This window comes from Alexandromys fortis, unplaced genomic scaffold (genome assembly GCF_014885135.2).
Source record: "Alexandromys fortis isolate MF-2015 unplaced genomic scaffold, M_Fortis_MF-2015_v1.1 scaffold_46, whole genome shotgun sequence".
In the NCBI taxonomy this organism is placed as follows: domain Eukaryota; kingdom Metazoa; phylum Chordata; class Mammalia; order Rodentia; family Cricetidae; genus Alexandromys; species Alexandromys fortis.
The window spans coordinates 9,398,032-9,415,338 of NW_026067919.1; the positions used below are offsets into that span (position 1 = coordinate 9,398,032).

Genomic DNA, 17,307 nt, shown 5'->3' on the forward strand with positions numbered 1-17,307 from the left:
ACCTCAAGAACAGCAGGGCTGTGCTGGAGCTGTCAAAGGACGGGATGGACAAGCAGCCCAACCTGAGGACAAATGGACCCATAGAGACCAAAGATGGGACAAGCTGGAGCCCTAAACAATGCTGAAGAACTGGCTCAAATGGGACAGGTAGGACCTGGGCAGCACAGGCACTCCAGGAACTCAGCTCTGGGGACATGGGTTAAGGAATGAAAGAACACAAACTGCCAGGGAAGACCCATGTATGGTCACAAACAAGCAGGCTAGCCAAGGAGTCCCAGCGTAATGAGCAAAGGAAAATGTTGTCGCTGTTATTTTGGTGGTGGAGGAGAGAGGCAATCCCTGCCATAAGCCCAGCAGCTGCAGGCCCACCCACCACACAGATAACTGAAATGCAGGACTGCCTGGGAGGTGGGTGCTATACCCCCTTCTAGACGAGAGAACTGAGAGCAGGCAGCCAAGCGGAGTGCATTACCAAAACCCACAGGGGTGAAATTTCCAAGCTGCTTAACTTCTGCTTCAGAAGACAGAGTAAAGAAGGCAACTGGTGGTGTCTAAAGCAATGTCTGGTGTGTGGTAGGTGTGCTGAAACGGCCTGCCTTCTGCTCTTAGTATGTGTCCTTCTCAGAGTGTGTGAAGAGACACAGTGAAGTCGGGAGGGGGTGTTGAGGACCTGGAGCTAACTCCATTCAGTGTGTACAGGAGTTGACATTACAGTGACATTCCTTGGGCATTGTCAAGGCTTGCTCTCATGTTCTTGTGCTCACTCTTGGTCCTCAGCGGGGAGGCTGTAGATGAATTAAGTGGTGTAGGCTGATGAAGGAAGTTACGTAGCTGGAGACAGGTTCTAGCCTCACTCTGCTTCCTGACAACCCAAGGGTGAAGAATCTCCTCTGTCATGTGACATGCTCCTGCCCTCAGGGTCTTCTGCTCAAGTACCTGAGACCAAGCAGTCACAGGTGAAGCCTCTGAATCTATGGATAAAATAAAACTCCTCCCGTAAGTAGTTCCGTAAGTAGTTCCGTCGGTCATTTGGACACAGGAGTGAGACTAGGCACTAGCACAGAAATTAACCTTATAGAGAAAGGGGTGTTGTTTAGCTCTCCTCCCTGTAAGGTCAAGAGAATTACTTGATATCTGACCCTCTGAACCTCTGGCAAGAGCCAGACTTCAAAGCAGAAACTGGGGAGCAGCAGACACCACAAAGACTGGCATCCTCGCATTCTGAGAGCATGTCTCCAGTGACCTAAGCCACTCCCATAAGCACTATATCTTATAGGCTTTCAGCGCCTCCCAATAGCACCCTGAGGTCCAAGCACTTGCACGGGGGGGGGGGACCTTTGAAGGATTGCCCACATTCAGGGCTCTACTAGGGAAAAGATGGGTGAGGTTACAAACACCTCTAGAATCACAGCTCTTATTAGAAATGCCCAAGTCCCTCTCAACCAGACATTCACAGTCTAGGCCTAGCTCAAAGGAAGAGCAGTGTCCCTGTGCTTGTGGACGTACAGCTCCCAGAAGCAACACCTCCCCTGCAGGCAGTGTCCACCACACTCCTTAGCTGGCTCCGGGAAGACCTGCCCTCTAAGCTCTTCTCCTGGCAACTCTGGCAATAGCCTGGTCTCCTAGCAACAGACCATTCAGAGGTCCCTGGACACTAGGCCTGAGGAACCAGACGCGAACTAAAACATTCATGGCCAGCCAGATAACAGAGCCTGTCTTCAGCCTGCCCACTCCCTCAAGAATCTCCAAAACCACCTCTAGTCACCATCTCTCCTCTGTGATCTCCTGAAAGGCAAGACTACCAGACACCTGGCCTTAATCCTGACCCAAGAATTTCGTTTTAGATCGCAGTGGCTCCCCCAGATGTGAAAGTGATGCTTATCTGAGGCTGCTGTCACCCTTTCCCACCCCAGCCTAGATTTGACTTCCTTGGGACCTCTTCCGCTATCCCTCCATGTATGTCATCCCTTCATGGTTTCCGGTTCGTTTGTGCTTTCTCTCACTGCGTGACATGCGTGGTGTGACCTGCAAGCATGGGTACTCGTGTAGTGGGGGCCTTGAAAGCATTATTGTCCCACTGGTGCTCACACCGCTCCCCGAGATCGGGCCAGCTGCTACTGAGAGCCCCTGGTCCAGTGCTTGTCCCGGGTCCTACCTCCAAACACACCCACAAACCAGGTCTGCAGTGTTCCTTCCAAGAAAGGTGGGGCAGCCCCGATCCTTCCAGCCTTCCCAGGGCCAACTCCAGCTCCAACGCTTGTTACAGATCCCTCTTTTTGGCCATCAGACATCTAAGAGCAACTTCCTGGTTCCCAGGCACCATGTAGGAACCTAGAGATTCTGCTGTGGCAGCTCCCTGTGGCTTCCTGTGTCCGCAGCTTCCTGATTATAAGTTAACATCATGTGCCCTTCTAAGCTTTGGTTCACTGCTAAGCCCTATAATCCCCCAGACTCTGGAAAGTGCCTGCCTCCTTCTTCCCAAGGCCTCCAACCATTCTTCCTGCTTTATAGTTAGTACAGCTCACAGTCACTTTTTGCTCAAGGATCTGTCACTTCCGGGGCTGAGCTACCAAGTGCTCTGTCCGCAGCACCTGATACAGCAAGATGATACTAGGTACACCAGCCATCATGAGAAACAGCCAAAGATGACTACACCTAGCAAGTGAACCTTGGAGGTCACCCTGTGGATGCCAGGACGAGCATCCAGAAGGATATCCATACACCTGCTCCCTCCTAAACATGCTAACTATGAGTGGCTACGCCCTCTGCTCCATGGCCTGTCACCTGGTGCGGCCATGACTGAAGCACTGACCTCCCTAGTGAGCACAGTTTCTCAAACAGGCCTAGTTTGTTTGCCTACATTCCCAGTACTAGGTGCTACCCGACTAGGGTAGCCCAGTTCCATCCTCTACCTTCCTGTGGTAGCTGTGCCCAGTGCCCTAAATGTGAGCCTTAAGCTCAATGCTGCTCACTTCACGGTACTCCCTAAATATGGGAACAGCAGCTCCCTCTTTGGGGACCTCTACAGCCCTAGCTGCTTTCCCTTTGCCAGTCTGCCGCTCCTCTTCTCATGGCTGCCATCAGTCCCTATGTCCCTTGTACCTTGCAGCCAAGGCCAGGGAGATAACTGGCAAGGGAATCCCACGGCGCTTGCACTCGTCCACATCCTCTGGCTAAATGAAGACGGGAGGCAAGGGAGCTGAGAGTGAAGAAGGGATACTGTCCCCGCCACTCCAAGTCATCTTGCCTAGACAAGCCCAAACAAGCTGTGCTTGCATTTGCTGGCCAAAGCCCTTCCTCGGGGGACTGTGACCAGATGGTGGATGGGACTGCTGAAGTGTCTCTCAAACACTAGCTCCATCCGCCAGCCCGCCGAGGCTCTTCCAGGGACAACCATGGCAGGACAAGACTAGAGATTTCACCACCCCAGCTCTGCACTAAGCCCACAGCCCAGGCTGCCCCCCCCCCACACACACACACACTCATAGGAACCTTATGCTTTCAGCCTTATGTTGTAAAAAGGGAAAGAGGGAGGGAAGCGAGAATGGCAATCATAGTACAAACACCGTACAACGGCAGAGATGACAGCCTAGGGCACAAAATATGCCTTGTGTAAATTCTAAAATATTTCCCCCTTGGGGAGTGTCCATTATTCATTTAGTCTTTCACTTGTCAAGCACTGATGCAAAGGGCACCCGGGAACACAGCTACAAGACTGGCTGGCTGCTGTATAGCCTCTGAGGGTGGAAACACAAAGAATGACGCTTCCCTCCCCATCGCAAACAACTGGGGAAGCCAGGGGCAAGACTCCAGGTCTGGGGTCGCACAGCCTGTGCCCAGAGCTTTTGTCTCATGCTGCATGGATATGGCTCTTGCTGAGCCACCTCTCTGAGCTCAGCCCAGGCTCAGTTATTGTGGAAAATCACACGGGTTAATCCCAGGGATGTCTCAGCCCCGTCAGTGTGGCCACCTTACCCAAATGACAGAGTCTGAATCCTGGTCACCAAGGAAAGAACCCAGCCATGTCTAGAAACAAGGGAGACCTAAACCATCCAGAGCCAGGTCTGGTTAGCAAGACACAATGTCCACAGCGTTTCTCTGCTTGTCATGGCTGCTTCTAAGCAGGGTGCCCAGGTGCCATGAGGAAGGTGAAGGGTGAGAGGCTGATACCTGGCCCAGGGCTCATAGCTCTTTATCCCATCATAGCAACACAGTCTCGGAAACCATGGAGCTCGTCCTCCGTTAGAGAGAACACACACCTGCCACGTCGACATGACTGTCTGAAAGGAACACCTTCAGAAGGAGGAGTCTCTCAAGACAAGGTAAGCCAAATTCCATAGCCAGCTTCCCTGACCCAACCCCCCACACCATGGAAGCAGCCTCGGAGCCTTCGTGACTTGGGCACAGCCAAAGCATTCCTGGCCAAGCAGGATGCCCGCTGAGCACAAACTCTTGGATCTTCTGAGAAAGTGCCCAGCTGGCCAGGGACATTACCCATCTCAGCCTCCAGGTGCTCTGGAGCAGATGGGGAGAGAACTCAGGACTCTCCTGCAGCCCGCAGGGATAAGAGGGGATCTTTGCCAGTGATAATGAAAATTTTCATAGTAGCAGATGCTCGGGGGAAATTGAAAAACAATACAATGAAATTCTCAACCCTGAGAGGGGGAACTTAAGAGAAACCTGGCCACCGGCGAGGCTTGATTTTCCCACCAACACTCCTCTTGCCTTAGGAAGACAGACTGGGAAGCATTGTTTTCCCAGCAAGCGATCAAACTGCCCCCTGGAGCCCGCCAGGAATCTCTCCAGTTGCTTCCTGTGTTCCCAGTCTAGGGCTTAGGCTGGAAATCAGAATTGGTGCAGCTCCCAGCCCACACCCCCACAAACTGTCTAGAGGATACCGGAGGGAACATGGGCCCAGATTCAACAGTGGAAAGAGGTAGGAGTCACACAGCTGGAGGTGGCTTGGGGGCTCTAAGAGACTGCAGCGGGAAAAGGGGACAAGCCAGGCAAGCAGCTGGAACGGGCAGAGGAGAGGCCCAGAGGCCTCCGCAGATCTGCAGGGAATGGACACGCATACAAGGGTGAACGGGGAGTCCATGTTGTTCGATGAAGGGTAAACGAGCTCCATAGGAGAGGGTTTGGATGCTTAGCTGAGGCCTTCGTTACTGATCCCAGAAGCCGCAGGGAGCTTCAGCAGATGACGTGCTCAGAGCTTTCTCTGGAAAGGCGGCTCCGTGGAAAACAAACAGGGAAGCTGACTCCTCTTGCTCATACCTCTTGCTGCAGGGTGGGCAGCAGTGAGGTATGAGCCAAGCAGAAGCACTGAGGGAGGAGGGGAGGTCTGGGACCAGGGTCCAAAAATCTAGGCATCACCAGGAAGTCAAAAGGACTGGGTCAGAAGCACCTGCCCAGCTTACATTCGATTTCTAGCACCTTCCAAGCTCCCCTTTGTAGCGGTACAGTTGGAACTTAGCAATGTGAGGTCTCTTCCCAGGTATGAATCTCCCTGTGACAAACAGAGGAAAGCAAGCAAGGCAGGAAATCAAGCTCACGGTCGTCCCCCAGCACAGCTTTCTGCCTGACTCCAGGCAGTGGACCCGGGGAACAAGGCAAGGCAGGAGCCGGGGAGGGCAGCCCAAACCTGAAATGAACAAGGCAGCTCTTCAGTCTCCAGTCAATACCTGAGCTGTATGCAGAGGCTTCAGAGAAAGGGGGATCCGATCTGAGTGTCCAGGGATCAGGCAGTTGTGGGGAAGTGAGTCGGGGTGGAAAGGAAAAGCAGAGCCTTCATCCTGCTCCGCTCCCATGGAAGTCCCACGGAGCCCTGCATTCTTGGGCCAAGCTGAACCCAGGGGCCAGACAATGCCAGCAACTTGGCAGCTGGAGAAAGGTGGGGATGGTGAAAGGCGCTGACCTCCTGGAGAGGTGGCCCTGCAATGTCCAGCATCAGGCTTCCAGGAGACTGACTCCAGAGGCTTATCGCTAGCATTGGTCACATCCAAGACCTCAGAAAGGGGCAGAGTGCAAAAGACTTAAGAACAGTGTCACAAAAATCTCCAAGCTGGTGGGCACAACTGACACAGCCTGCACCCTTCCCTGGGGCCCAGCTAGACGGTGGCAAACGACCTTTTGTCAGCACCAAAGCATCAGATCCACACGGGACAGGAGAGAGGGGTGCCTGGTGCACAATCAAATTCACACCACCACCTGATGGATACACGCTCAGTCCACTTCTAATTCCCGAGGGCAGGCACAGCTCAGGTTACAGGCTGTCCACTCCTATTCAGAGCCAGGCCTGGGATACACATGCCATGAGGCAGCAGCTTCTAGAAGGCAGAGGATATACCAAATCGGGGTGGGGAAGCACTGAGACACCCACCATACCTTGATCATGTAATTTGCACCCCTTCAAGAGACACTTTCCCTCTAGAAAAAGATATTCCACACAAAATGGCTGGGACTGGAAGGTACAGTAGGTAGAATTGGGGCCTGGCCATGGAAGTACAACACCCTCCCCCATACCAATACCTTCTCTAGAGAGCAGGAATCCTGCATCAGAGAGACAAATGGACAATGCCAGAAAAACAGTTGCCAGGGCCCACAGCAGAAGCGAAAAGGGACATGGCCCTCCAAAGGCTCTCCAAGCGTACACCAGCCACACACAGACATGTGCTGCATGGGCCACGATGTGCCCACCTAGCTACTTTGGAGACGTTCCCATGGGGTGCAGACGCTACACTAGTCATCCTCAGCGAGTAGACTTGTTGGGATGTGGGGAATGATTCTGGAGATACAGGCTAAAACTCTAGCCTTCCTCTGCCCTGTCTGCTCTGTCCACAAGATGCTCCACCACCATCAGGAGTGGCTTAGCTCCACCCCTTAGGTAGATGCTCCCCCTCCCCCATCCCAAACAACTGCTCAATTCTTCATTCTCCAATTAGTAACACGCGTGCAAGAACACAGTGACACAGTGAGCAAAGCAGAGAGGGGTCTAAATTATTGGGCAAACTGCCCTGTGCCAGGCAAGCCCCTTCCTTTCCTCTTTCATTCACTTGGCAATTGTGAAATAAAGATTATTTCATGACTCTATGTTCAGAGGAAGACACTAAGTGAAGGAAGTCACTTGTTCAAGGTTATGCAAGAACCCAGTGGAAACTGAGTTCAAGTAAATCCAACTCCACAAACCTTTGGCTCTTCCAGATGGCACAGGTGAGGAGAAGGGACCAGCAACCAATAGGTGAAGATGAAAGACCAGTAGGGAAAGGCTAGAAACCAGGAGATTAAGGCCAGAAACAATCAAGTGGCCAGAAACAAGCAAACGGAGACCACAGACAAGCAGGTGAAGATCAAGAACCAGAAGGCAAAGACCATGAACCAGCAGGTCAAGTCCAGGGAGCCACAGATTGACCAAAAACTAACAGGTAGTGACCAGAACCAGCAGGTGAAGACCAGGGACCAGGAGGTGAAGGCTACACACCAACAAGAGCAGGGACAAGAGGGTGAAGATGAAGGAGGAGCTCAGTGAAGGTCAAGAAAGGCCAAGTGAAGACCAAGCGCCAGCAAATGCTAACCAGAATTTCCAGATCACCTGAAAGCAGTAAGTCTGCCTACTCTTGTTCCAGCACAGGCTCCTTCAGAATGGACTCCAGTTTCTTCGCCTCCCCGTCGCCTTATGACTCACAGAATGCCTACACGCTCATGCCCCGCCCTCACACTCCCATCACACACAGAATCACATCTGTTCTGCGCCTATCTATGGTGCAATAGCATTCATTGATGCTACTGAATGTCTGAATGGGCCGATGTGTTAGCACCTACTCAGCAAAAGTTGTATCAAGAAGGGGATTAATAACCTCTTCCCTGGCTGCCTTCTTAGAGAGTTGTCTCGCTCCCATGGGCTTACTGTGAAGAGAGATGACCCTGGAGCCCCAAACCAGACCTAGGTGATTACTCTCAAACATAATGCATTCTCTATATCTACATCTCCATTCATCCCCAGGACCCTAGCCCCACCTGAGGAGACAACAATTTGCTTAGTGTACAGCTCCCTCCACCTACCCATCTAGATAGTAAGCCATAAAGATGTGACTGCCCATTGGTATATTCACACCCAACCATGGCTTCCTGTTTCCCCTTCCTCTTCCTCTGAAATTCAGTTCTAACATTCTCTCCTCCAGGGAGGCCCCTGGGACCATCTCAGCTCCCATAAAAGAAAAAAAAAAAAGCTTTACCCGAGACAGCAACCTTAATGGTCAATGCACACACTCTGTCTATACCACTAGACAATGAACTGTTGGAAGACAAAGGACAGTTTCTATTGCTGAGAAGAGACACCATCACCACTGCAACTCTTATAAAGGAAAACTTCTAATCGGAGCTGGCTCACAGCTTCAGAGGTCTAGTCCATGGACATGGTCTAGCCTAGGACATGCAGGCAGACACCGTACTAGCGAAGGAGTTGAGAGTTCTACATCTCGATCCACAGGTAATAGGAAGTGAAGTGGAACACACTTCCTCCAACAATGCCACACCTACCGCCAACAAGGCCACACCTCCTAATGTGCCACTCCCTGAGTCTATGGGGGCCATTTCTATTTGAACCACCACAGACGACACTGAGGTCACCTCAAGGTCCCCAGAGTCTAGGTATGAGGGGACTGCTTATGGAAGGCGGTAATAAAGCTCATGCCTTGGATCCAGTCCAGGTGGGCAAGGCCAGTCTAGCTCAAGACCCTGGTACAAAGATAGGGGAGGGATCTGAAGAGAAGGAGAGCCAATTCCAATGGGCCCAGCAGATGACTGGGTGACGTGCAGGCGGCTGCAGCAAGAGAAATCCAAATGTCTCCAATCTCTACCTGCGTTTCCCCAGCTGTGGTGCCAGCTCAGAGCCTGCTCAGCGCTTTTGTCCCCTTAAATGGTTGACTTTTTGAGTGGTTTTTAAAAGGAGGGTATAACGCTAAGGAAAGCAGTACTCATGGCTGAGAATTATGAACATTTACAGTGTTTAAGCACAGTTGTGTTCAGTGAGGACTCTATATCACACCCTACAATTCGCACTCTCCTCGGAGCATACATTTCTGCACAGAAGGCTAGCTGAAAGCAGCCTGAAGATACAGGGCCCGGGGCGCAGAAAGAGTGCCTAGGCTTCCTGCCCTGAACCAAAAGCAAGAAAACAGAGGCATATGAGTTACGGAGAAGAGCAGAACGAGCCACTAAAAATTCATCTCCTTCCTCTTAGAGCAACAGGACAGACCCTCATGAAGTCCCCAAGTGGCTCCTAGATGAGAGTTGTTAGTCGGCATTTGCTGACAACGTTCTTCATGAGCCAGAGCTGAAGGGCCTTCAGTAAGTTAACATGTGATTATTCTGCAAACTGTGTCTGTGTGTGTGTGTGTGTGTGTGTGTGTGTGTGTGTGGAGAGAGAGAGACTGAGACCTCTGCCCCCATCAAAGCTGAAGTATGCTAGAATCCTGACCTCTGACCCCTTCTAGAGCTGGAAGCTGCCCCCCCACATACCACTCATTGAAGTTATGGATTCCACAGATCCAATGTGTCTGCTATTTGTCTGGTACCTGTGTCCAGACCCTGCTGTGCACAGGTGGGCTGGGAGAACATGACACCAAACCTGAGGAACAAGGAGAGGTAAACATAAAAGGGAGAGGGCATTCCAATCCACCCTCAGAGCCAAATAGGAGAAAGGAGACCTCTGTCCCCATGTGAGACTCCTGGGCTTCCCTTCCACCCACCCGTGACTTCTGCATATACCATGCACACCACACATCACCTGAACACACCATATATACCAGACCCAACATGAAATTACAGGAATCACTCCCCAGTGAAGTCATACATGAGATCAAGGAAACAGCCCACCTAACATAGCCTCACGCCCTCTGTGACTCCCAAGGAAGTGAGGCAGCGGCAGCAATTGAACCTCTTTGGACAGGAGCAAAGTCCAGCCAAGTCTTCTCTCCCTCCCTCCAGCAGCAGGCTCAGGAGCAGGCTCAGCAGAGCTGGGCACCCCTCCTGCAGCCCTTCAGCAGAGACAGCCCCCCGCTAAGTTTGACCAGTTTACGCACCAGTGAGGAAGCATTGCTAAAGGTCACCTGGAGATGACAGCAGAGATGGCCAGGCCCTAGTCTTGCCATTCCTCACACGTGGCACAGAATGCAAGCATCCCCCCCCCCTTGTAGCTTGTCCTCTGCATCATCCACACATGGAAGTGGAACTACCTAAGCAGTATCAGTGGAGCCCCAAGTGCACATAAAATGATTGCAAGAACAAGTGTCCCTGTGGTATTGTTTCTCCAGCTGTCCCCAAGACTGGATGAAGCTCCCATCCCGTGACTGCATGAAACTCCCACTAGGTAGGGGTGCTGGAGGAAAAGTTGGGCATAGGGTCAGAAAACAGTAGCAGCTAGACACACACACACACACTCAAAGGGGCCGTTCATCTTAGATAGAGGGGATACAGGCACTGCCATGGACCCTAGGCACAGAATTAAGGGGTACCAACTCACAACACCTTGCAGAGCAGTGTCAACAGAAGCTATGAATGGGCCCCACACTGAGGCGAACAGGGTTCCAAAAGAGGGTCTTCAGCTCCTTCTTACCTCCAGCCTCACTCTCTATTACAGCCCTCCCTGACGCAATCATTCTAAAACCCTCCCTTGCTTCAGACCCTCTAACATTCTCTGCTCCATGAGACCGGAGCTCAACCTAAGACACCTCCACCACCCTCCAGCATAGTCAGGGCCTGACTCTCCAGACGCTTCCTAACCCCTGGCCCTGCTGAGTCCCTTCTTGTCCCACAGCCTCCCTCACACTGAGGGCTCCCTCTGAGCCCTGGCCCATGCTGCCATTCTTCCTGAAAGGTACCAAGTCAAACTCCTACCTGTGAATTCTCTTCCTGTGGTTCCCAAGCAGACTAAGCGCTTCTTCAGTGACCATCCTCCCTTTCATCACAAGATCTCTGTGCACTGACCTCACTGCTACACTAAGCCACATCAATGTAGCAGCATGGAGCCTAACACCTAGGAGACACCGTAGTAAAGGCTAAGGTAATGATGCCCACAGAGGGATAGGTGGGACAACTGACAGATGCATGGATGGTGGATGGGTAGAGGGGTGGATGAGTGGGTGGATAGGTAGGGAATAAATGAATGGTGGACGGACAAATGGATAACGGGTGGGTTCGTGGATGGATGGGTGGGTGGGTGATTCGTGTATAGGTGGGGAACAGATGAATGTTAGGTAGATAGTGAATGGATGAGGGAACAGTGAATGAATGGATGAAGGATGGATGGCCAATTGATAGAAGGGTGGATTGGTGATGAGTAGGCATACAGGTGGGAGTGGATATATCTTGTTGGATGGTAGATGGATGGAGGACAGGAATATGAGTAGATACGTGGACTATATGGATGGTAGGTAGATGAATGGATAGTGGATGGGTGGATGGACGAGTGTGGCGTATGAACGAAGAGGTAAATGGGTAGATATACAGATGAATGTTATATGCCTGTATGTGTGGTGTGCAACATGCAGAATGTGTGCGTGGTTTGAGAGGAGGTAGGAAGAAAGAACGGGCAGGTGTGGGGAATGGATGGATGGGTAGATGGATAGGTAAGTTGGCAAGGGGATAGGTGGGCGGGTAGGAGGATGAATGGGATCTGGGCGAATATATAGGTGGCCAAAAGAAAGGACTTGGAAATATAAAGAATCAGAGGCAGTCTGACCTTGCTCTGGCCTTGGTCACCCTGCCCACCCCCCACCCCCCATCTCTCCAGGCGTTAGAGCACAAAGGCACTTAGAGGGATTAAGCCTCCCGGAGACAATAGGAGCAGCTGGAAATAGCTTGGTGTAGCCCGGAGCCCCTGCCTCCCAGCAATCAGCCTCAATCAACACCCACCTGGCCCTGCTGCCATTTAATTCCATCGTAGAGCAGCCAGGTGTCAGTGCCATCTGAAGGGTGAAGGATGAAGGAAAAGATGGGCCAACACCAGCAGCAAATCATCAGGCTCCCCAGTTCCAGCAGTGACAAAGTCCAATGCAGAGCCTGAATGCCCCAGAAGACCATATATTCCCAGGGAGTAGACGGCGGGTGCTCTTCTGGCCCTACCACACCCCGCAGACGCTCTGACGACTAATTCACTGTCCCGAAGAGCTGGCACCTAGAAGAGAGAGCCCTAAGGGCTTTTGAATCTCAACGAGGTGATGCCTTCAATGACAAATAAAAACAAAACCATACATTTCAATCACTGTATCAGGAAGGGAGGTCAAGATAGTTCCCGAACAAAGGTGACAGAGTAGGCGTAACTAGCATGACAGTGGTGGAGAGGTAAATAGCAAGCCCAGTGGTAAGTGGCATGTCCAGAGGTGGAGGGTAACTGGCATGTCCAGAGGTGCAGGGTAACTGGCATGTCCAGAGGTGCAGGGTAACTGGCATGTCCAGAGGTGCAGGGTAACTGGCATGTCCAGAGGTGCAGGGTAACTGCTGTGTGCAGTAATAGAGGGGTAACCGGCGTGTCTTTACCCATAGCAGGGCTCAGTACCTAACAGAACCTGCTTAAAGGTCTAAGAAGCATCCCCATGAGATCTCTAATGCTCCCCACTGCTGGATCCCTCCATCTCTCCAGTCACACACTTCCAGTATCCCCAATCTAACCTAAGCCCTTCAGCCTGAGCAATGCTGCCCCACCCTTTAGAAGAGTCTGGGGCCATTACTGTCAATTCCCGCCCTTCCAAACCACCAAGCTAGCAGAATATGGGGTGCAGTGTTAGGACCCAGGAGCCAGGCTTTCCAGGTCAATGCCAATAGCTGCTATTCTGCTAGCTATGTGACCTTGGGGGAGATAGTAAGCTCTCAGCGGCTAATTTCCTCGCCAGCAAATGAGCTTGGAATGGCCCCAGGGAAGCACAGGGCTCCCTGAGTAAATGCTACAAGGCACTTAGAATTGGGCCTGACTGGAGCGTTGCTCTTTTGCTTCCACCATCCTTAGGACCCAGAGTGGCCCTGGCGGCATGTCCAGAAGGCAGCAGGGCCCTGTCATTTCCAGCAGGGAGCAGGCCCTGTCATTCCCAGCCTGGAAGCTTAATTCCTAAGCAGGTTTGTCACTGCCTAGAGCTCCAACTCAGGATTACTGGAATGAATACCAGACACCTGGCCAGCGGCTGCTGGGCCACAGGATTCTCTTGTGTCCTCTTCCTCATAGGGAGGCCCTGAGCTACTCGGAACCCATGGACTGTTCTTTTTCAGCACTTGCCCCTCTCCCACTAGCTGTGGGCTGGGGAAGCACACAGGGTATGGTGTCCTGGGCATGACTAGGCACATGGAACACAGTGTAGGGGCCCTGGCAGCTGCTACAGCCTAAGAGCCTTCTCCACAGCCCCTCTCAGGAAGTCCCTTCTTTAACACCTTTCTGTGGGTCACCAACACTGGCCTCAGACTGGGCTGTGTCCACTCCGAGATGTCCTGTGCGCAGAGTACCCTCTCAATAACATGGCCACAGCTGCCTGGCTCACCTATGGATGCCAGAACCTATCAGGGAGCTCATTTAGGAAAGTTCCCTTCAGAGTCTGTTGACAGAACAAACGTAGTCATGCTGTCCTTGTGGTCCACACTCCTAGAACCAGCTCCTCCCTCCCTGCTTGGCCTTCCTTTCTGTTACAATGAGTTACAACTCACCAAGCATGCCATCAAACCTGGCCTACCGTGGCTGCTGTCCACCTCTGACCTCGCCCTTCATCCCCTGCCCCATCCTAGAACCACAGTCTACCCCACCTCAGGCAGAGCTGGAGAGTAAGGACAGCGGAGATGAGAGGGTACTGCCGTCACCTCTGCCACCGGCTGTGCCACCACACTCTAGAGTTCCCATCAGCACCTCCATTTTGCATCTAAGGCCGTCAGCACCCAAGTAGAAATACTTGCCCTCCTTGGAGCTGGGAACCTCATCACCTCCAGTCCCAGAAGCCACTGCATCATGACACAGGACAAGGAAAGGGTGTCAACATGAGCCCAGAGTCGTCATCACACTGGGTTCCTCACGGCCCTCCAAAACAACCACTGCTTCCAGCCTGTGCACTTCTGTGCTTCCCATTTCTCTATCTGCAGAACTCTCCTCTGACTACTAACAAATGCCTGTCCATAGCTCACACATCTGCTCAACTATCACTCACCTCCTCCAGGAGCTCTCCCCGGATTTCTCCCAGGTCTCACCTGTGTTCCCTGACCTGCTTCCTGCACTGGCCAGTGAGCTAAGTCAGGAGGGCCAGGTCTGAGCCCTGCCTTCATTTGCCACATCCTGCTTTCCCAGCTCCATCACAGCCTCCGTGAGAGCCTAGTTCTCAGTGTGGGGGCTCTTTCCAAAGTCTCTAAATACAAGTGTGGCTGTCACACACCCTGACATCCAGGGTGATGGCCAGGAGTGAAGAAGTGAAGGAGCCTGTGGTGCAGTTCGCAGACAGCAGGAGACACACATATCAGAAAACTGTCCATAGTAAGTTCAAAAATCCAAATGAAGATGGATGATTTGCTGTAGTCTCGTTACTGCCAGAGTGACTCCTCCCAGGAAGTCAGGGAATCAATCTCTCTCTCTCTCTCTCTCTCTCTCTCTCTCTCTCTCTCACACACACACACACACACACACACACACACACACACACACACACCAGATCACAGACACAGTCTATTCTGCATATCAGACCGTGACTCTGGCTTTGGCATCCCTAGAACTTCCTGTTAATCATTTCTTCACCCTCCAGTGCTCACCAAGTCCCAGGTGCAATGGGACAATGTCCAAGCATGCCACATCCAAAGCTTTGCATGATGCCCATAACAAGGCTCATGGCATCTTCACAGGTCTCTGTTCCCAGGTAACAAGTGGCAAGAATAACCTACCCAAAGTCTCTCCAAAGAGACTCTGCCACCACCGTGGAAGGCAGCAAGGGGTACAAAGCTATTTTTAGTCATTAGATGTTCTATGCCTCCCCATGGTTTGTTTTCTTCAACACCTCCCCCACAGAAATATGCATTTGCCACTGTAGCTACTCAAGAAACTAGGAAGTCTAGGACACACACCCCCCCAAAAAATGAAGCAGCCTGGGACCTGAGTACCACCATGTTCTCCATGGCTACACTCAACAGGACAGGAAAGAAAGTTGAGAAGCAAGCTTGGTCCCATACTGCAACATCTTCAGGGCATCTGAAATGATGTTTCCCCCTTCTAACCGAGATGGTCTGTTCTTAAGGTGTTTGATGATAAGATACAGGGAAAATCAAGATAGAGATGGGAGTTATGGGGGCCTGAATCCCACCTCTCACTCACTGAAAAGAAGACAGCCCCTGGGAAACCAGCCCAGTGATCTGATATCACAGCCTTTGCAGGATACTTCTCCTTTAGGACAGGACCTGCTGGGGGTCCCCAGCTGGCAGTTCTCAGTGTACCTTTGAGCCTCAGTTTTCCAGACTCTATAATGGAGACAAGTTGAGGCAAAGGCTCCCATGAAGGCGTCTGCCCACCCAGAAACTATTCCATTACAAGGGATGAACCAGCCAGGACTGCAAAGGAGAAAGACACCGAGAAGCAGCTGGAACAGGGAGAGAATCTAGCGAAGGGAAGTGGGCAATCTGAGTACAAATACCCACCACTTAGGTTTCTCTCAAAGAATAGGGAATGCTTTAGCAGGGCTCAGAACAAGGCTTCCTTTTCAGAGTATTAACAATTTGTATTTTCCACTATCCATCTTCCTCACCGTCTTTTGCAGGGAGGGAGAGTTCTATAAATATTTTTTTTAAGAAAGACTGAATTTTGATGAACTCAGCTAAGCGAGTGTTTTGCATATGAATGGGATCTGATTAGCTGGCACTTTCCGACACAGAATGCGCTGCAACTTCACACTTCCCAGAGAGTTAAAAAGTTGAAGCGGCCACACTGATACGGCTCCTCTAATAAAAAAATCATGCAGCATTTATTATTGATGTTCAGCCCTGATAAATACCCTCACCTAAAATTCTTCACTCCCAAGAACCCTCCGGGATAATTTCTCAAGATAACCGAAAAGGAACACTTCAGCCAGCTCATCACCAGGGTCCAAGTAGTCCTGGTCATGCCAGAGGAATAGGAATACACATGAACTGAGGTGGCAAGGTAAAGTACTACCCAACAGTGCTGGCCACCCCCAGAGGAACCTCTTCAGGAGTGGAGGGAGCTGCTCTCTGAGGGTGCTAACTCCTGGGGCGATGGACAGGAAGTACGGAGTCGGGTTCTATACACTGGAGGCACGCGCTACATGACATCAGTCAGTGCCCGCAGCCATGCTGCAGTGAGAATGCCATTCCCTGCCAGGGTAACAGGATCTGCTGGTATCCCTCCTGGATGCCTTGACAAATGGGCTTCTCCATGCACCCTGCCCCCAGCCAGGGGTGCTATGTTCTAGAGGTTCTCTCAGTTCACAATCAATGTCCCTTGGGGTTGGGTATATAGAAGCTATCCCCTCTGACTTTCCAAGACGACATCTTTATGTTTCAAGTCCCCAGACCAAGAGAGGCTAGATTTACAAGACACTGCCTCCCCGCTTGGCTCTTTCTCCTCTGAATTGCTTTCCCCATCAACTGCATACCCCCCCATCATGGACCCAAGGCTCAGCTTCCGTGTGCTGAGCCCTCTACTTCCACTCCCAATGCTCAGGAAGTTATGAACAACATCGCCAACATCTGCTTGTCCTCCAATCCTGCAGCCAGTGGGAACAGCAGACATGAGAGGAGATGGTAGAAGGCCAGCCAGAGCCCTTGCGGGCGTCTCTCTGCCTCCATTCCTGCCTAGGATGGCAAGACTGACTGTTGTACAATAAGTTCCCTTTGCCTTTCCAGGACCAGGAATGGGGACAGCTCCCCAGCGGAAGGCCCCAAGAACACTCCACTTGTCTTAGATGATTTCCTTGCCCTTGCCCTTCATGTTGTTTTAAAGACCCAGTTCAGTCTGTTTCTTGCCACACCTTGACTGTCTCAGAAAGAATGCTCTGCCCGCTCCAACACCCTCCTCAGTACAAAATGGTGATGACATCAACACCAAATGACTTTAAAGGCCCTTCTAGAAGTTCTTAATCCCTACTGATAGCCACAGAACACAGCTCCCACCACTCCACACAGGACCCCCTGCCCAGGGAGGGGCATATGAAAAAGGCCAAACAAAGGTATCAGTCTTCCCCAAATCCCCACGTGTGCTTCCAGGTGCACAAAAGAGCCAAAAGACCCTCACTCTGGGCTCCTTAGTAACTAAAACATTAGGAAGACACGGTGTGAAGAAAT

At 51.7% G+C, this 17,307-nt stretch overlaps 1 protein-coding gene across 5 annotated transcripts in view; it reads right to left on the bottom strand.

Moving 5' to 3' along the window:
• The window catches only part of Grid1 (glutamate ionotropic receptor delta type subunit 1), a 725,743-nt gene that overhangs the window by 603,302 nt on the left and 105,134 nt on the right, over positions 1 to 17,307 (bottom strand). Inside the window, exon 1 of one of the 5 annotated variants that reach the window (XM_050140754.1) lies at positions 9,517 to 9,621. The exons of the other annotated variants lie outside the window; for them this stretch is intronic. Coding sequence (XP_049996711.1) covers positions 9,517 to 9,523 — 7 coding nt within the window. The 5' untranslated portion in view covers positions 9,524 to 9,621. Of the gene's footprint in view, positions 1 to 9,516; positions 9,622 to 17,307 lie in introns of those variants that run through there. 5 annotated transcript variants of the gene reach the window in all.